General features: G+C 42.9%; 2 protein-coding genes across 10 annotated transcripts in view; one reads left to right on the top strand and one right to left on the bottom strand.

Moving 5' to 3' along the window:
• Window positions 1-994: 994 nt before the first annotated feature.
• Etfrf1 (electron transfer flavoprotein regulatory factor 1) lies at window positions 995-6,596 on the bottom strand. Of its 2 annotated transcripts, none has more exons than XM_031383868.1 (3): window positions 6,276-6,596; window positions 2,245-2,332; window positions 995-2,166 (listed from the first exon to the last, which is right to left on the bottom strand). In XM_031383868.1, exons 2-3 carry the CDS (start codon window positions 2,287-2,289, stop codon window positions 1,951-1,953), a joined length of 261 nt encoding a protein of 86 aa, XP_031239728.1. In that variant the 5' UTR covers window positions 2,290-2,332; window positions 6,276-6,596; the 3' UTR covers window positions 995-1,950. The 2 variants fall into 2 exon arrangements, with proteins under 2 accessions (XP_031239728.1, XP_031239729.1); XM_031383869.1 differs by lacking the exon at window positions 6,276-6,596 and adding an exon at window positions 6,120-6,255.
• Casc1 (cancer susceptibility 1) overlaps window positions 6,544-20,725 on the top strand; it is a 52,045-nt gene continuing 37,863 nt past the window's right edge. The window contains exons 1-5 of one of the 8 annotated variants that reach the window (XM_031383858.1): window positions 6,544-6,746; window positions 9,057-9,074; window positions 12,454-12,535; window positions 14,855-14,946; window positions 17,453-17,554. In XM_031383858.1, the coding sequence (XP_031239718.1) occupies window positions 6,744-6,746; window positions 9,057-9,074; window positions 12,454-12,535; window positions 14,855-14,946; window positions 17,453-17,554 (297 nt within the window). In that variant the 5' untranslated portion in view covers window positions 6,544-6,743. The other 7 variants (XM_031383855.1, XM_031383857.1, XM_031383863.1 and 4 more) reach the window with 7 other exon arrangements.

Here is a 20,725-nt window from a genome sequence, read left to right as displayed (position 1 = left end):
AAAAGTAGTGATTTCTTGACAGTTGTGTAGTCGTTTTTTAAAACCCAAGAGTTACTTAAAGGTGAATTTATACTTATTAGCGTCTGAGTGATACTGGGTAGCATGAATTCTGCACTGAAAAACTGGAGATAATACCCAATAGCTGTCAATTCTGTCAAAACATGAAAATTATTTCTAAAGAAGTACATTAGTTTTCAAAGAATAGTTATTAAATTAGATTCAGATTTGTGGTTTAGTTCAATAGTTTGAAATGCCTGTTTGGGATGGTGGTAGGCATTTTAGGTGAATTTGGGAAAAATAAAGTTCTGCAGAATTACCAGTTTCAGACTCACCCCCAACCAGCTGAGTAGGCTATGTGCTGTTTTAGCTCCAGGTCCCCAATTCCACTGTCTCATGTCTTCATGTTGCAAACACTTCTGCATTTTTATTTGAGTGCCAATTTCTTACTCTTGCTATTTCTTAATGTAACATGTTTACCTGGAATGTATTTTAACTATTTTTGTACAGTGTAAACTGAAACGTGCACATTTTGTACATTGTGCTTTCCTTCCTCCCATTCTTTTCTTTCTTTCTGTTTTGTTGTGTTTGTTTGTTGTGGGACAAATGCAGTGTGATCCAGTTGTTTAACCTCCTTTGGTTGTGCTGACCTAGGGAATGTTGGTCATATCAAACATTAAACTTAAAAATGACCACTCTTAATTAAAATTAACTTTTAAATGTTTATAGGAGTATGTGCTGTGAAGTGATCTGAAATTTGTAATATTTTTTGTCATGAACTGTACTGCTCCTAATCATTGTAATGTAATAAAAATAGTTATGGTGACTATGAAGTGTGTAGTTATGTAATTTTAATTGTGGTTAAGGCTCTGTTTTAGAGCCTCACATGTCTGTTAGGCAAGTACTTCACACTGAGTTTCATCCCCGGCCTGGCATAGGTATTTCTTGATGGAAATTTGGAGTGTCTGCTTGGTAGTTGATACAGAATCCTTTAAGATTTTAAGATTTATTTGTTTGTTATTATATGAGTATACTATAGCTGTCTTCCCACCAGAAGAGGGCATCAGATCCCATTAAAGACGGTCGTGAGCCACCATGTGGTTGCTGGGAATTGTACTCAGGACTCTGTAAGAGCAGTCAGTGCTCTTAACCACTGAGCCATCTCTCCAGCTTGATATAGAATCCTTTAATTAACACTCTTTGCAGCTTTTAAGTTAGAAATGTTCTTTATTTATAACATTGCTAAGAACATTACATAAACATTTAAGTATTTGCTTAAACATACAGTCCTGCCTGGGTTAGGTCCGCTGCCACATGAACTCAGTTACAGGTAGACATAAAATACACCAGCTTTAATGGCAGAAATAGAGGAACATTACCACTCCACATGAAAGCTACTTGAAGTGATTCAGAGCTTAAGGCAGGCCAGCAGCACAAAAATTGGGAATAATAGTGACATAATGCTAGTCATCCACTGAACTTATCAAAGAAGTTGCCTTCACATGTCTTATTTTAATAACTGCATTTAAATCATTTTGAGGTGTCTGTAGAGAGCCTTGAATATGCACTTCAGTATACTAGATGGGGTAACAAAACAACAAAAAACAAAGACACTCCAAGCTAAAGGGTAAACCTGTTAGACACCATTTGCTAATCAAAATCTCATCAGTAAGTGAAGAAATAGATTAAGAATAGTTGGCTATAACATGTTTAAAAATTGGGTGTATTTTCTTTCAAAATTCTCATGAAAGGTGCTAAAGTTACTATTTCAATAATAAAAGGATTATAGGCAAAGCTCTCGGTATTAATAAGATTGAAACCTACTTTAGTACAATAGGGCAACTCATTTTTTAAAAATATGTATCTTGCCCTTTTAAATTGAATTATTTTATAATAGTTGGTACAGGCAAACAGCTGGCACTGATTGTTAGCTAGGCTGGTGGCAATAATTGATCAGTTTTTGGTATCTGAATAGTAACGTTGCTTCATAGCTCTGTATTTCCTAAGGAAGTATAAGGCCTCTAACTCCTTCATTACAAATTCTCCTCGTGCAATAAGTTCTTTGATCTTCTCTGGGTCCTTCACATCCTTGTTTTTAAGGAACACATTCTTCAAACGTCTTTTAAAATAGTCTGCTCCTTTTGGATAGTCCCGTCCAAGATACAGCAGCTTTAAAAGAAAGATGCGTTTCTAAGCAATCCATGTTATATAATAACATTTATAAAGTTGGCAGCATAAGTTACTTACATTTTTATAAAGAGTCAGTACTTCTCCTCGTAAAGAATTGGCCATTTTCACTTAACATGAAATTAATCCACTTTTATACATAACATACCTAAAGAAAAGGAAGATTTTTTTTTTCTTTTTTTGCCATTAACTGCATTGTAACCTTAAAGAATCAAAGATCTTACCATTGGTGAAATGGTAAGCTGGCTTTTCATTTTTGTGTACAGACATGCACTTGCCACAGTGTGCATGTGGAGGTCATGACCTCAGAAGTCAGTCCTTGCACAGGTCTTCGTCGTCGGTGCGAACAGCTGGCCCTTCATTTAGGGATTCCTCTCTACCTCTCATCTTCCTATGTACACTTGAGATTACAAACTCGAAGGTCTACACCATCCTCTTGTTTGTGCAAGTGCTTTTCCATTACGACTTCTTATCCCCCAAAATGGTAATTTGTGCTGAGAGCTTTTTTATTGAGGCACTGGGGTAACACCACTTTTCTAAGCCTGTTTTCCTTACCAGAAGTAAAGCTGTCTACCCTGCTCTCAAGGCTTGGCTTGATTATTTGGAAGAAACTGTGTCCAAATCTAGAAGAGTATTCTCGGAGGAAAGTTAAAAACTAAAATAAATTGGGTTGGAATATCAAAAAGGAGAATGCACGGTAACAGCAGCAGGCAAAGGGAGCACTTGGAAGGGTTTCCCAGGGAAGCAGATAGTGTCCACACTGCTGACCATGCTTTTGCAACTAGGCACTTGAGCTGCCAAGGAGAGGGGAAGGCCTCATCAGACCACACTTAAAAATATTCCCACTGTCCCATCCATTATGGCTGATGACAGTTCTGATCACCTCATCAAAGTATTTGCCATGATTCTCCATGATAAGATTATTCCCAAGAACCTAGTTCATGTAGTGGGTTTATAAACCACCATACAATGGTGTATTTTAGGAAGTAAGATGTACTAGAAAAGTATTTTTCAACCTTCCTAGTGCTGTGACCCCTTAATATAGTTCCTCATGGTGTAGTGATTCCCCAACCATAAAATTATTTCATGGTTGCTCTGTAACTGTAATGTTGGTACTATTATGAATCGTAAACATCTGATAAGCAGATGGTCATAGGTCACCCCCGTGAGGATCATTTTGACCCCAAAGGGGTCATGACCCAGGGGTTGAGAAATGCTGTAGTAGAAGCACTACGAATAGAACTGTCCATTTGGGCCTCTTAAGCACCTAGTAAAGATGTACACTTGTAGATGTGCGTGCTGTGTGTGTGCGCGCGGTGTTTATAGTGACCTTTATATGATCTGGCAACAGCTGGTTCCCATAGTACAGGATTTATTTTTATTTTAGCCTCCTGTCAGTAGTTCTAAAGCTCATGTCCAACAGTGGAGAAGCTGGTTCCCATTATCCTCAATAATTTACTTTTTTGGATCATCACTTCTACTAGAACCAGATTCTTTTTTTTTCTCTTCTTTTCTTTTTTTTGTTTTTTGTTTTTTGTTTTTTGAGACAGGGTTTCTCTGTATAGCCCTGGCTGTTCTGGAACTCACTCTGTAGACCAGGCTGGCCTCGAACTCAGAAATCCGCCTGCCTCTGCCTCCCAAGTGCTGGGATTAAAGGCGTGTGCCACCACTACCCGGCAGAACCAAATTCTTATCACTGTCACCTGGTACATTGCCTACCCAGATCCCACTCCTTCATGGAAAGCTCACCCCGTCCTACCTCTAACAACCTGTGCCACCTCCCTCTCCACCCAATCAGTGTGTCCTTGTGCTAGGCTGCTGTCACGAATCACTTTTACCTGAGACCTGTTTCCCTTGTTTTGAATTCTTCAGGTACCCAGCCCTTCATTCTGTCCCTCGTGGCTGCTGCCTTTGCTTTTAGCCAGCTGCTTAACATTTTCAGGAAGAACATATTTTCAAAGTAGATTATTTTTAAAGATGAATTTAAGGTTATTTTATAAGTAACTAGCAGAAAATGGAGATTCTCAAAACTGTAGCCTCATTCGTCCAAAAATGATTTTGTTGAGCTGAATGGAAGCTGAAGCAGGGAAAGACGCTTAGTTCAGGGAGAGCTATGATTGAAGTTACCCAGTGACACCCTGTCACTAGAACTGTTCACTGTGGTGACTGGTGTGCAGATCCTAGTTGACTCTGCTTGCTTCCTCTTGAGAATGAGTGTCCACTGAGGTTTTCTAGGGCTGAGTCAGTCACCCATGTTCTCCAGCTTCCAAAGTCTCACTGTCATAATCGTCTCTCTCTTTTCTCATTTAACTTTATGTGTTTTTTTTTTTCTGAAGATTTAGTGTAATACTGAAAGGTAATGAAACAGGTGTGTTTAACCAATAATGTTAACATTGGGGGGGAGGGAAGGAGAGTCATTACCAGGATGGTCTACCTCGTGGCAGAATGACTTAAATCTCTGTGGTTTAAAATTATATAGATAAAATTTGGCATTTGTAACTTGTGAAAGCTTTTAGAGACCTGGCTTAGTTCTTCCCAATAGCTTTTCCCACAAATTATGAATAATAAAAGATTCACCTACCCCCATCCCATGCTTAATGTTAATTTATGATACAATTGATTTTCAAGAATTTTTAGTTTATTTTTGATGCCAGGAAAAACCTTTAGTTTACAAACTAGGAAACAAATGCTGTAGAGACCTGCCTGAAGTCCTGGAAGTTATCAAAGTTGGATGAGTGCATGGCTCAAAGTCACCGACTATTCCAGGAACATGGATATGTGCAAGGAGGAGGAGTTGTAGTCCTTTTCTTTCTACGGACTTTGAGTAAAAGAATGATGGGATTGTCATTTTAGTAGGACACTATTATTTTCTAATATAAGGGCTTGCTTGATGCCCAATGATGTTATTCTGCCCCATCATATTCAAGTGACAAAAAAAAGCTGAAGGAAATGGAGACAGAAAGGCAGTTTATTGTTTCAGTGGTCTAGTGGACTGGGCTTAGTATTCCTTCAGACTGCACTGGAAAAACTGTCCTGTCAAATTTTCCAGTACCAGAGGTAGTGTGACCAGAGAGGAAACTGCCATACACCTTGGTAGATGGTACAGGTACAGAAAGGAGAGGGGCCAGTACAACCTCGTGTGGAGATAGAGACACCAGAAAGCAGCCCTCCTACCACTCACAAATCCTGCATGCGCACTAGAGCTTATCAAAGCTCAAGAAAACATTTACAAAGTCTTGCACCTTGGGATCTAGCACATCTCTATTATTAGTTTTCCTCTTCCTTAGGAGAGAAGTTGATAGTGACAGTGATTTTAAGTAAGGCCTTTCCTCCTGGGTCACCATGTTAATTACTATACTTCCACACCATATCCTAGTTAAGACTGAGGTTTTCTGTCACTAAACACTAGAAGTTGCTTTGTTGAATAATTAAAAAGCACTTCCATACTCAACCGCTATGATAAACCAAATCTGTATTTATATGTTTATTATTATGTGTATGGGATAGAACATTAAGTTGGAAACTAGGCACGGGATTCAAAAAGTACTCCATCTTGTATTTAATGGGTTAGACGGGTCGTAAGCTGGGGCTGGGTTAAAGAACTGACTCGTTTCCTCTGAGTCTGAACTGCCTTTTCTTCATATGGGGAAGGGCTGAAATTCTGAAGGTTGCTACAACACTACAGCGCTCGCTGACCTTGGGACAACTATGGCTTGCTGGTTCCTAGAGGTCACTTTAAACAAGCGTGTGAGCAGCTCCTGAGGAGAAGGGCGAATGCTCTGCATAGAAACTAAACTCCCACGATCAGTGAGGAATCTGTACTACGATCAGTGAGGAATCTGTACTACTTTAATCTCAAGGTAACGACCCTCTTGGAGCTCGCCTATACGGCCAGATGACGCCCTGGGGGACCCGCCCAGAACCAATGGTTTCACCTGAGTGGTGAGCGGGCGCCATTCCTTCCCCAGATCCCCCGGGAAGCGAGGGAGAAACCTCTTTACAAAGCCGAGCGTGGCGGCCCTCGGCTACAACCCCAGCTCTCAGGAGGTCAGCCTGTGTTCCCACGCCCGGAAGCCCTCTCCTAGGCATACTTCACCAGCAGCAGGTCTGGGATCCGGACGACAGCTTACTCAGGCCGCCACACTCCAGCGCTTTGTGGCACTACCGCCGTAAACGCTCTAAGAAAAGCCGCCCTTGGGACTGGGTGCGAGCGCCTGCCGGGAGTGGGCGGAGCTGAGAGACGGGGCGGGGTCAGGGCGGGTCTACAGGCAGAAGTGTCTGGGGCTCGGGGCTCTTCCTCTCTGGGGCGGGGCATCAGGCGGAAGTGGGCGGGGTTAGGTAAAAGCTGAGATGTGGGCGCCCCTAGAGTGGGAAGTGTGGACTGTGTAACCAGGCTACGACTCGGGCAGGACTCACCGGAAGACAGCAGTGCGATTGCGCAGACCGACCTTCACGGCGCGCTGGGAATTGTGAGTGGGCGTGGCCTGTCGTCTTGACAACCCCGAGCGTTCCTGCTCTGCAGAGTTCACTTTTCCCTGGGCGAAGGTCCCGCTTCTCTCATGGTAAGCCAGAGAAGTGAGGGAGATGGGAAGGGGCAAGTGCGGATTCCGCTTCTGCGCTGCCGAGGAGGGGACAGGCAGGCAGGAGCAGTGCGAACCAGAGGTAGGGAGATCCAGATCTCTCCAGTAACTAAACTTTACTAACTTCCGATGATGTACGTTCCCACTTTTGCTCTGAGTGCAGCTTGTCAGAAATATTTTCATTCCACCGCTCACGTCCTCACGAAGTAGGCATAACAATATGGAGCTAAGGTGTGTTGTTTACCACTCTCCATCAAGAGATCATCTCTTATCACACTCGTTGAGGGGAAATTCAGAGGACATGCTTTGTGTTTGCTGGCTGGAAGCCAGAGAGACACGAAGAATATGACAACCCTCCTGCGGCAGTCAGTTAAGCCAAGTATCAGCCACAGCTTTACCAAGGTAACAGCTGGGGTATCTAAAGCAGAGTAAACAAGCTATTAAGGGTGGAGAGAGAAGAAAAGAATGGTGCTTTTCAATCTCTTTTAAGATATAAATGCGTATTTTCTGTAAGTGGTGGGAAGAAATGGGTAGTGAAGGCCTCTCCTGGCAAGACCCCCAGTGGGCCATAAGCCAAGTTAAGACTGCTGGCAAATTACAAGCACAAGCACTTGGTTGCTCCATCGAAAGGTGGATTTAATTTCTTTTTCCTATCTGCATAGCACAGTTTCTCAAAGACTTAAAGCCACTTGGATTTATTTAAAATGTAGATGCCAGGAGGTCACAGCTTCAAACCTAACTGTATCATGGGGTTTCCAGGAAACAAAGCACCGTCAACATGTTTGCTTCAGCAGTAGAAACTGCTTCTCACCATTCTGTAGACTGAACATCTGGGCTCAGGGTGCCAGCACCAGGGCACGACTTTATTCAGGTCTCTCTTCTACTTCTAATAGCTCCTTAGTGAGTAGCAGTGTAAACTCATTTTTTTTTTCACACGATGTTTATTTTCTTCATAAGGGTCTGTATCCAAGATTCCTCTTTGTAACCTGTACCAGCCACATTGAGCCAGAGGCCCGCCCAATTCCAGTATCAGATCTTCTTAATTTGGCGAAATAATTACAGACCCTTTTTTCTAAGCAGGTTAAATGCTAGCACACAAGAAATTAAGATTTTAGTTTATGAATTTGAAAATGCTTAATTCGACTCCACAATCTAAGGTATTAATTAGTATATAATACAGGAAGTATATAATACAGGAAGGGGAGCAACCACACTGTAAGTGCAGAGGACAAATTTCTCAAAAAGTTGTCAGGACATCCTTTGCCACTCGAGTGTTGAGACATTTTACTACTGACAGCTCTTCTGTTTACATGAAGGATAAAGGTAGGATTTTCCCCAAACCTGTTTCATGTTAGAAATCCTAGTAAAGGATAAAAATGTGCCCATCATCTTTAGGATATGCTATTTTTGAGGGATATTTACATAGCCTGCCATACAGTATTTATTTCAAGATGGAAATGTATTAACAGTGTGTCAGGGAATACTACAGCCAGAATAAAAAACATTTGTAAAAATCACATGAGAGCAAAGCCTCCCTGTGGAGAGAATTTCTGAAATGTGCACACCTTGTAGGAAGATGTCTAAATCTCGTCCACTGTGTGCCGACTTGCATGGCTTGAACCAGCCTTTCCTATGGGTAGCACTTCAGATATGTAAAATGTGTAATTTATACTCACATAGTCTCTTACAAATTCTTTACCAGGAAGCTGATGAGCACACAGGACTACTCAGGAATTTACAAATAGTATTACAGAAAAAGTACAGAGCTTTCCAAAAAGAACAGACTGACTTTTAAACACGTGGCTGAATAGTCTTCACTTTATCGTTAACTGGCAAACTTGAAAAAACTGATTTCCTCCCCATAAAAAAACTATCAACCTTATGTAATAGAAAGGTTTCTTTGAGATAGCCACTACATCTGCAAATTTTAAATAGTACTAATAGTCAGTAATGCGTGGAATTGGGGGATCTTTTCAGCCAGTCCTTTTCTAACTGGTTCTCCTTTCACACTCTGTGATACGGGAAACAGTATTGACTACCCCGGAAAGAGGCTTCCTGGGGAATCCGTGGGGTCTTGCCTATGCTTTCCATTTGCTCTGACTTCTTTTCACAGTATCTTTTCAGTTTAAGGTAGCCAAAGAGTCCCAGGGAAGTTGCAGTGGAGGAGGCACAGAGGAAATTCCCTCAGCTCTTCTCTAGCTTCTCCTAATGAATGTATTTTGTGATGCTCTGTTGAAAGTATCTGAATTCTGTTTTAAAATGTGTCAATTCTTTTGTTTTCCAACTTTTTAGGGTCCCAAACAAAAAAAGGTATGTATAAATTATGTTTTCAAAATAAGTAGTTTTATGAACATACTGTACAAATGAATATCTTTTGGAATTTTATAACAATCTTCTAGTTATAGCTTGTTGAATTTACTACTCACCTTTTAGATAATAATGTTATTTATATCACTGGATAATTCTTCATAATTACAGATGTGTTTCCCATTTGATGATATTTCTAGTTTGAAAAACACTTTATAGATTGCTTTTAGTTCTGACATGCATCTGGCTTTGAGGCTTCAGTTTTATCTTCTACTGTAGATTATGTTGGGTTAGTCCTTCCTTTTATTTATTTCAGATAAACATAAGCCATAGTTACAGAACTACTGTGACTGAAACAGGACCTCAGCTAGCATACTTTTGGTTTTCTGCTTTTGTTTGTACAGAGGTCCAGAAAAGAGAAACTGAGGTCCAGTAAAGGAGGTGGCCCAGATGTCCGGCATGTTTGTTTCCCTCTTTGATTTGTAGACTGATAACTTTAAAGCAGATATTTTAATCTCCTAATTACAGGCCACATTTAGCCTACCAACTGATTCTGTTTTACTTGAAAAAAATTCTTTCTTCCTTCCTTCCTTCCTTCCTTTCTTTCTTTCTTTCTTTCTTTCTTTCTTTCTTTCTTTCTTTCTTTCTCTCTCTCTCTCTCTTTCTTTCTTTCATTCTTTCATTTTAATATCAGTTCTTAAAGTGTGCCATAGTATCTTACACCTGTAGTCCCAGCTTGTTGGAGGTTGAAGTAGGGAGATCATGAATGTGAGGCCAGCTTGGGCCAAAAACAACAACAACAAAAACCCTCATACGTGGCCAGACCATTCTCCTCCCAAAAGTGTAATAACACAATTAAAAAGCAGTTACCAAAGAAATTTGATTTGTTCTAGTCATGACATACGGAAACTGATCACATTGGGCCTGGCGTCCTATAAAGCAGCAGTCTGTGGGGTTCATCAGAGGGCACCTGCAGGAATGTAAAAAGCATGTTGATCTTGCCATGGTCCTATCTGTGGTCAGAAGCATGTTGATCTTGCCATGGTCCTATCTATGGTCAGAAGCATGTTGATCTTGCCATGGTCCTATCTGTGGTCAGAAGCATGTTGATCTTGCCATGGTCCTATCTGTGGTCAGAAGCATGTTGATCTTGCCATGGTCCTATCTGTAGTCAGAAGCATGTTGATCTTGCCATGGTCCTATCTGTGGTCAAAACCTGGTCTTTGTTGCCTCCTGCCCACAGCAGGAGCTTTTTATTTTATTTTTTATCTCAGTGGTCTGTTCTCCATAAATCCCACCATTCTCTCTTGAAAAATCATTACATTCAGCCCTCCCTATCTATGGTTTATGCATCCATGGCTTAAACCAAACATAGAGTCTGTCTCAGAAGAATGACCAGAATGCTGGACCTGGTGGTGCTTTCCTGTGATCCCAGTGTCAGAAGGACCACGAGTTCTAATGCAGCCTCAGCTACACAGTGGCATTATCTCCACAACAACAACGACAATGACAATGACGACGAAGATAATGGGCATTAGAAAGATGGCGCCTTGCTTAAGAGCACTTGCTGCTCTTGAAGAGGACCTGGTTCCACCATCCACATGGTGGCTCTCAATTGTATAACTCTAGTTCCAGGGGATCTGACACCTCTGAGCAGCAGGCATACATTCAGGCAAACACTCATACACATAAAATTTTTTAAATAAATGTGGTAATATGGAACATGCCCTGTGTGTCTCAGAAAGCCAGAAGAAACACTTTGGAGTGTTTGGGTGATAAAGATTTGTGAAATCACAACTGCAGTGAATATGTCAGACTTTACCGTGAAGCAATTCCTGAACAGTAAATATGGCTGTTGCCGGGATCCTGAATGGTAGAGTTTAACGTGAAGGAGAAGATATATGTTGGTTGCCTACAAATACTGTGGCTTTATGTGTGGCTTGTGTATGTGAACTTTGGCTTTCATAGGGTCCTGTAACTCGTGTCTGGGGCACGCTAAGGATTCACTGTCTACTCTGTGGGTTCTCAACACAATTGAAAATGTGCCTCAGTTGTAAGCCTTGGATCATATTGCATTCGTACATGTTTGAGTTTTATAGACAGGCCAAGACACACATGTGGCTATCTAACCACTTACAGGAATCCGTTCTTTCTTCCTGCCATGTGAGTCCTGGAGATTGAACTGAGATTGCCAGCCTTGGCAGCAAGTGCCTTTACCTCCTGAGCCATCTTGCTGGCCTGTTATTTAATTTCAGCCTGTGAGCTATTAATGACCAGGAACATGTCATCTGGGGATTGAACCTAGGGCCTGTGTACAGGAGACAAATCCTCTACCACTAAGTTGTATTCTCCAGCCCATATCACATTTATTTTTGTGTCTATAACATTTAGTGCAGTGCCTGACCTATCATGGAAATTGAATCAATGTTCACTGAATAAATGTGTGGAAGCCATAGAATTCTAGTCACGCCATTTGGGCTCTTGATAGCTCGGAAAAGCTGCTTCTATGAATGTGTTGCATGCGGCCTATGTTTGTGTGCCACTTACTAAGATGCACTGCCTTGCTCTCTCCACCTCGGCAGGAGCTCCAGCCTTCTACTCCATCACCTCCTTACTGACTCCTCTGTGCACTCTTCCCAGAGCCCACTGAGTTTGCTGTTCTTCCAGCTTGCAGCTGCATTACCCTCTTCTTACGTGCCTTCTCATGAATGTAAAAAGTCTTGGAACACCAAGTTGAACTACCAGTTGCTTCGTAGACTTGATCCGTATAACTGAAAATAATCTCTTCCCCCTCCAAACTTGCAAAATAACTGAAAGCCTGTTGGTTACAGAAATGTCTTTGATGTTGATGGTATGCCATTGTAGCTGTGCTGTGTACTTCTCCAGATTGGAAGCTCAAAGCTTACTTCAGTCACACAGTCTTGCCAGTGTCGTCCGTGCTGTGGAGTGCTTTGTATGATTGTTTTTCTTGTTTCTTTCCAGACTAACCCCTCCAGTACCCAGAGTCTGTGCTGACACCAGTTAGCTGTATTGCCTATTGAATTTACTGTACATAAAAGTTGGTTTCATAAAAATCAATAATTGTTTTCATAATTGGTATTTTTTTTAAAGATTTATCTTTAAAATGTACATATCCTAGTGCAGGCCTGTATGATTTTATCTGCACCACGAGTGCCTGAAGAAGCCAGAGGAAGTCACTGAATTCCCTGGAGCTAGAGTTGCAGGCAGTTGTGAGCTGCCTGACATGGGCCCTGGCAGGGCAGTAAGTGTGCCCACCTGCCCCACTGCCTCTCCAGCTGCTCATGACTGCTGTTTGGAGGGGCATTCTTAAATCACGCAGGCGCACGCTGACAGCCTCTTTTACACTCTGCTCCTTGTTAAGGCTCCCGGGAAGAAAAAGATTACCAAAGCTGAGCGACTGCGGCTGCTGCAGGAGGAGGAGGAGAGACGCCTGAAGGAGGAAGGTACTGAACGCTCAGAGTCATGGGTTCATACCTGCACAACCATTCGGCGTTTCAACAGGCTTTAATTTTATCAAGGATTCCTTCTACTCAGAGCGTAGGCCACCAGTGCACACAGCCACACCTGAGGGTGCACTGGACTCATGCTGCCAGATGGAGTTCAGAACTCAGGACAGTTCTGCTGATCCTTTGATCTTTTGCCCCACGCAGTATTTGGGCTGTATTTAAATTAGCCCCGTCCCCCGCAAAAAATCATTGCTTCTGATAAATTCAAATTCAGGTGATCAGCCCATGTTTTTGTCTGCTGATTTTGTCTGGCCTGCCTCAAATTTTTTATAATCTACTGATGAAAAACAGGCACATTTGGTGCCGACTGTGTGGAAAGAGTCCTGAACTGAAAATGTATTAGTGATGAGAAGTACGCACTAGCAAGAGCTACATAGAACAGCCTAACTTGCTTTTTTTTAACCCAGAGGGTTTTAAAAGACTTATGCTGCTTATTTTTGGTTATGTGTATATGTGTGTCTGAACATGGGTATGCACAAGTGAGTTCAGGTGCCCACAGCGGCCAGAGGTGTTGGTTCCTCTGGAGCTGGGTACAGGAAGTTGTGAACCATGTGATGTGGGTGCTAAGAACTAAATTTGGGTGGGTCTTCTGCAAGAACACTGCATGCTTTTAACTTCCTGAGCCCGGTTTCTCAATGTTTAACAATATCTCTTTGCTAGTTTAAACTAGAAATCCCATTCATTAATATTAAACAGTAATAAAAAGTATTGGCAAATTAAATCATTAGAATAGTGTTTTTTAAAGACTGCGTGGCCCTGGAGGTTATGGCTCTTAGAACGCAGTGTCTGTAGATTTACAGTCAGGGGTTTTAAGGACTCCGTTGACTTTTAATGTATACTTGCCTTTTGTAAATAATAAAGCACATTGTTTTGTTTGCTAATTGACTTTTATAGATTTGTTAATTTATTGAGGGACACTCATGCTTTGCCATGCATGTGGAAGTCAGAGGACAACGTGTGCGAGTCCTTTTCTTCACGGGGGGGATCTGGGAGGCAGACGTGAGTCATTAGATGGCTTGAGGGCACGTGCCTTTGCCATCTGAGCCATCCTGCGGGACCTTAGTAGTCCGCTTTAAATGACTAAAAATAAAAACATACCAGGATCTATATCCTGGGCTTATCTCATGTCCTTAAACATAGAATTTATAAACATGGATATATTTATTTTATGTATATGAGTGTTTGCCTGCATCTGTGTCTGTGCACCACATGCATACAGTACCCAAGGAGGTCAGAAGAACGCAGTGGATTTTCTGGAACTGTTGCAGATGGTTGCGAACTGCAGTGTGCATCCTAGGACTGAGCCCAGGTCCTCTGCAGGAGCAGCCAATGCCCTTAACTGCTGAGCCACCTCGCTCGAGTTGATACTTCATATTTTATTTTAAATAGTGAGAGCAGGGGAAGCTTAAGGTAACAGTTTTCTGACAGTATTGGTGCCAACTATAGACTTTTGAAAATCTTATTTCCCCTTAATCAGCCATGATGGAACTGCTATACAGCTTAAAATCAGTATTGGATTGCTATTGTTTTATTTATTTTATTCTCCCCCCACCCTCTGGATGTGTGTGTGTGTGTGTGTGTGTGTGTGTGTGTGTGTGTGTGTGCTCACTCTTGCATACATATGCTAGCCAATGTAGTTTTGGAGGTTGAAGGACAGCTTACAGACTTTGCCGTTCTCTCCTTCCACAATATGGGTTCCAGGGATTGAACTCAGGTTGACTTGGCTGCAAGAACTTTTACCCAGTGAGCCTTCTCGCCAGCCCACTCTCAATGTAATTTTTTCTTTAGATTTATTTTTATCTTATGTGTTTGAGTGTTTTGCTTGTGCATATGTCCGTGCACCATGTGTGTGAGATGCCCTTGGAGGCAAGAAAAGGGCATCAGACTCCCTGCGTCAGGGGTTACTATTGTGGGCCTCCTCATTGTCGAGCAGAAACTGAGTCATGTTCACTTTTAAGCTGATGGATATTCACCGTTCAGAGCACTGTTTTCAAAAGGATGCCTTCATACAAGGATACAATGTATGTGACTCATGGGTTTCTTGGCCAGAAAGTGAGCATTTTCTCATCTCTGCCACACAGTAGAGGCTGTGACCTCCATAAAAAGTTCTGCTCTGTGTTAGAAATACTCAAGAGGAACTCTAAGAATTTAAAACACTGTGGTCGAATCCCTGCAGTTGATTCTTTCTTTCTTTCTTTCTTTCTTTCTTTCTTTCTTTCTTTCTTTCTTTCTTTATTTATTTATTTTGTTCTTCAGAGGAGGCTCGACAGAAATTTGAAAAAGAAGAACAGGAAAGGCTAGAAATACAGCGGATTGAGAGAGAAAAGTGGAATCTGCTGGAAAAGAAAGTAAATAAGTATGAGTGTCAGCTGGGTTGCTATCCACTCCTCTATCTGGGGCCACAGCGTGCCCAGCCCTATCGAAGCTGCGTCTGTGCCCAGCCCTATTGTAACTGCAGCATGCCCAGCCCTATCGTAGCTGCATCTATGCCCAGCCCTTTTGTAGCTGCAGCTGTGCCTAGCCCTGCATTCACTGCAGTGAGACATGACCTCACATGTGTTTTCAGTTAGAGAAGTGAACATCACTGGTTTGTTTGCTTGGTTTTGTGTTTGTTTGTTTTATTTTTCCAGACAGGGTTTCTAAGTGTAGCTCTGGTTGTCCTGGAACTCTCTGTAGACCAGGCTGGCTCTGAACTCACAGATCCGCCTGCCTCTGCCTCCTGAGTGCTAGAATTAAAGGTGTGTGCTGTCACCACCTGCAGATTTGTTTTTTGTTTTTGTTTTTTTGTTTTTTTAAAAAACAGGGTCTCTGTATGCAGCTCTGGCTGTTATGGAATTCTGTGTAGACCAAGCTGGCCTCAAACTCATAGAGATCTGTCTGCCTCAGCTGCTCAAGTGCGTGGATTAAATGCACTTGTCACCTTACCTAGCTGCATTAGCCATGTCTTTAAAAATCTCTTTAGCATCTAGCTTAACAGAAGACACCATGGTTCTCATGTTAATGTAAGCATTTTGTCATATGTTTCAGCAGAAGCATATGAAAGAAAGCTTACCTTGTACAGAAATGGGGGGAAGATGACACGGGGCTGGGAGATGGCTCAGGTGGGAAAATGGCCACCTTGAAAGTCTGAGCACTAAGCTCTATGTGAAAATCAGGTGACCTGGCTGCCTATAGCTCCAGCACTGAGGAGCTGAGACAGGTGGATCCCTGAAGCACATGGCCAGCTAGCCTAGTCAAACTGACCGGCTTCCGTTTTAGTGAGAGATCCTGCCTCAAAACATAAAAGAGAGGGAACAAGGAAGAATATCTAATGTCAACTACTGCTTTTGTTTGTGTGTACACACACCAATATACACACATACGTACACACACACATACATACATATGCACATACATACACACATACACATACTGGGCATGTACACACACACAAGCACATGTACACACACATGCGTACATGCACGTACGCACGTACACACTTTCACATGTGCTTGTATCCACAAAGTGGGAAAGCATCTGCCTAGCTTTCAGATCGTGTGGTATTCTTGAACACTGCACCTAAACTATACAAATGGTGGCTGCGGCTGCTGCTGCCTTTTTGTGACAGAACTATGCTATGTTGCTGAAGCTAGAGTCAAACTCTAATCTCAAGTGATCCCCCTGCTTCAGCCTCCTGAGTAGCTGGGACCACAGGCATGTTCCACCTTCCCAAGCTTAAGTGTGAGCTTCTTGGTGCGGAATCTGAAGCTGCATTCATGGGCGCATGCCCTTGTTAGTGGTGCACACCCTTCGGCAACCAAGCATTGCTATGTGACAAGTGTTGTTTTCTTAGAAGATATTGGGTCAGTGACTTATTTACCTCCAAATGTTGACCTTTCTTATTCTCCATTATCAAACATCACAAATGCATTAGGCATGGTGGTGAATGTCTTTAATTCCAGCATTTGGGAGGCAGAGGCAGACTTGTTTTCATAGAAGTCTGAGGCCAGCCAAACCTACATAGTGAGACTCCATCTCAAAGAAAAACAATATTGTAGCCAAGCATGGAGTTGGGGTGCACATCTTTAAGCATTTGGGAGGCAGGGACAGGCAAATATCTGTGAGCTCAGGGGCAACCTGGTCTACAAAGCAAGTTCCAGGACAGAGCTGCTGTTACACAAAGAAAATCTGTCTCGGGGGAAAAAAAGAAAAACAATATCACCTATATTTGTATCATTGTCTATCAAACCAGAAGTTTTTAAAAGATTTGCTGTTCATTAGATGTAGTTTTTTTTTTCTAATTTTTTGCTTGAATGCTGAATCTTGTGGCTCCAAACACACATCTTGATGTTCCCCTTTGACCTGCTGTGTTCAGCTGTGATCCTCTTGAGAGCACATCTCCCATCCACTCTCTTACACAGATTATTTCTTGGGACACTGTTGCTTTTGATATGTAGATGAGCACTTAGTGCTTCTTCCATTTTATTGCATAAAGTGAAAACGTGATATTTAGGGTTAGGATAAAGTGAATTATTTCCTCCCTTCTCTTCATCAGGGCATTCTTGCCAGCAGTCACCACGGCCCCTCATGGTCCTGCCCCTAGCTAGTGTAGTGTGGGACCACTTCTCTGATCCAGGCCAAGAAATCTAGAATTGTATCATCTTGTACCGCTTGCCAAATAGTATCTCTCCCTTAGATGAACCTTTAAGAATCTGAAGACTCCACTTTGAAGCTACTGTTTCAGTCAGCATTGGCAGCTTTATTCAAAGTAACAAGTCTTTCTTTTGGAACTATATATTCAGCCACATGACTTTTAAATGCTCACAGCAAAAGCCATGCATGCAAGCGCAATCAGTGTGCCTCCTTCTGTGGCAGGACCTAGAAAGGAGAAGTGAAGAGTTTGAAGAGCTTGCTCTGCTCGAGACTTGTTTTCCTGAAGCAGAGAAACAGAAGCGGGAAATGCGAGTTCTGGCTCAGGTGAGGCGCTTCTCTCCTCTCTTGAGCTCATACTTCTGGGATCTCGAGGGAACTATAGTCTGGTACTAATCTTTATCTTGGGAAACTTTATTAAGGAAAAACCTCCAGGCTGGCGAGATGGCTTAGTGGTTAAAAGCATGCACTGTCCGTGTAGAGAACCTGAGCAGTTCCCAGCATCCATTCCAACCACCAGTTACTGCTGTTACCACCAGTTACTGCTGTTACCACCAGTTACTGCTGTTACCACCAGTTACTGCTGTTACCACCAGTTACTGCTGTTACCACCAGTTACTGCTGTTACCACCAGTTACTGCTGTTACCACCAGTTACTGCTGTTACCACCAGTTACTGCTGTTACCACCAGTTACTGCTGTTACCACCAGTTACTGCTGTTACCACCAGTTACTGCTGTTACCACCAGTTACTACTGTTACCACCAGTTACTGCTGTTACCACCAGTTACTACTGTTACCAACAGTTATCCAGGGGTGTCTGGTGCCCTCTTCTGGGCTCTGCAGGCACCGCGCACACAGGAATACATAAATAACTTTTTTAAAAAAATCTTCTAAAAATCTCTCATTTGACACATATATGACACATATGTTCAGGGGGAAAGTGGATGCAGTTGTAGAAAGCTATTGTCAGTAAAGGGACACTTGGAATGCTCACACTCCTCCACTGTTCATTTGGAAATCTATATGACCCACTGGATTGTGCACCAGTGCATTCTACTTTGTGTGTATAGAACTGGAAGGTGTGTGAAAACCCTGGGTCAGGCATAGCTCAGCACCATTTTCTCAGCAGGAAGGGCTTACGTCATTTACAAGAGGGGGTTACGTCATATCTGAGCTACATTTGCAGGAGGGGCTTACATCATGTCTGAGCTACATTTACAAGAGGGGGCTACATCATATCTGAGCAACATTTTGTCAACTTTCCAAGCATGCAAGCTGTTGCTGATCACATCTGTGGCTTGGTCCCTCTGTAGTGATCCTGGATGTTACTCCTCTCACTGTTTAGGAGTGCTATCATCTGAGTCTCTGGAAGGTGAGAAACTTCATATCTCTGCCCCACAGCCCAGCTCACCCCCCCCCAGAATGCCTACCCCCTGAAACATAAAAGCATTGAAGTCATCCTGGTGAATGGCCCAGTGCCCTCAAGCACCCGAGTGACAGCACAGCCCCACTTGCAGGCACAGGTAGCATGGCTGAGCCTGGAGAGGAGGCCAAGTCCAAAGCCAGGGCAGGCTCAAGGCAGGCCTTTCATCACACTGAGACTGCACAAGTGCTGTGGAAGAAACCAAAGTGCTGCATGGCAAGCAAGCAGATAAGCCCTGAATGATGGCATGGCAAAGTGCCAGGCCAGCCCACCACCCACCCCTAAACCAAGGCTTGCCCCAGAAAAAGCCAGCCCATCACCCATAAACCAACACGTAATCCAGAGGAAGGCCAGGCTCTTCGTTTGTGGAGACCAGGAGGTAAGGAAGCCATAGAAACAAAGTTTGAAGCTGGCAGAGGGTTTCTTATGAAGTTCTTGTCCTTAAAGAATCCATGTACATTGAAAATAAAATGTGTGGGGAGCTGAGGATTTGGTCTGCATCGTTGCATGAGCAAGCCAGGAGCAGCTCTGGTTAGTTCCTGTGGCCCTCCCTGTGGCTAGTTAGCTGATGAAGGCTAAGACCCATTGACTAATTGGTTGACTGACTGCAGCTAGTGAAGTTGTTCTCTGTGCATCACTCCCATAAGTCTGGCAAATGATGTCTAATAACATCTCTGGCTTTGGGTCCCACTACTTGCTGTGGTTCTGAGACCGTCCAATTTGGTGAATTGTGGTTTGATGTGTTCTTTGCATGGATAAGGTGTGTATGGCCTTACTAACCTAAGAGATGTTTCCTGCCCGTGGCTCTGCTTGGGGATGGTTTGCCAGCCTGGAAGCAGAGTTCCAGAGACTCAGATGCAGCAGGTACCTGGGCAGAGGTTATCCCCAAGTCCATGGTTTTTGTTTTGTTTTTTTTTTTGTTGTTGTTTTTGTTTTTGTTTTGTTTTTTTTTTCTGTTTCCCTGTTGCATCTGGGGATTGTGGGGACATTCTCTTCTGGATTAGAAGTCTCTGGGTCTGACTTTAGCTGAGTTTGAACAAATATTTTGGTCCAGAAGTGTTACATGTCCAAGTATGTCAGGCAGAAACAATACTGGGAACAGGGATGTCCCTGTAAAGACCTTTCCAGCATTTGAGTGGGTGAGACAGGAGAACATGAAGCTTAGGTAAGATTCCTAAATGACAGGCAATCATGGGTCCATCTGCAGTCTGGAAGCCCATCTCTCAGAGCCTCTTCTAGGATTAGTTTAAATTGAACTGATGGAACATAACCTTGGAGCCCTAACAAGACTCGCTCTGTGTTACAGAAGGGCCTAAATGCTTGGCTTTATGCTGGCTGCCTGAGTTAGTCAGAATCTGGGATGTGTATTTGCTCTAAAATTCCATTGGAAACTCCACCCAGTCTCATGCGTTCATGACTAAAGGAATGAGTGAGTCTTAAATGGATAAAATGCATTGAGACTATAGCAGCCACCATGAGGGAGCTGCCCTGGAGTAAGATCACTTGCTTGATGGGAATTAAGACACAATTAATTTTAAAAATAAACAAGTCATAAATTATCATGCAAGCTTTCAAAGCTGGATGAGTCGCTGGAGAAGTCGAGCCCTTAGGTCAGTGGTGGCCTTGTCTACCTTGTGCTTCGGTTGAACTCAAATGCAGAATGATCTATGGCCCTGTTATCAGCACCTCTGTTAAAAGAACAGCGGTGTTGGGAAACTGCTTGTTTTGTTGAGACCTAACTAGAGAAAGGAATTTACAGCTGTGGAGAAGCCATCCCTTTGGGTGCTTTCCTATCTGCAGTAGTGAAAGAGTAAGACATTGGAGGTCTATACAGGGGAAAGGCAGGAAGCCCCGGCTCTGCATGTGTAACCAGCCTCAGCTAGCATTTGGTCTTAACCAGACTTGGTGCTGACTCTTCCCTGTGATGACTGTGATAAGACATGAAATTGAATACACAGGCATCAGAGCTAACGCTTAGGGCAGTAATCAGGTCAGTTAAGAAGGGCGAGCTGAATGGATGGGTGGGTGGGTGGGTGGGTGGATGGGTGGATGGGTGGATGGATGGGTGGATGG

Source organism: Mastomys coucha, unplaced genomic scaffold (genome assembly GCF_008632895.1).
Source record: "Mastomys coucha isolate ucsf_1 unplaced genomic scaffold, UCSF_Mcou_1 pScaffold20, whole genome shotgun sequence".
Classification (NCBI taxonomy): Eukaryota; Metazoa; Chordata; class Mammalia; order Rodentia; family Muridae; genus Mastomys; species Mastomys coucha.
Note: the sequence above shows the minus strand (reverse complement) of the source record. Positions and strands in the feature narration are given on the sequence as shown.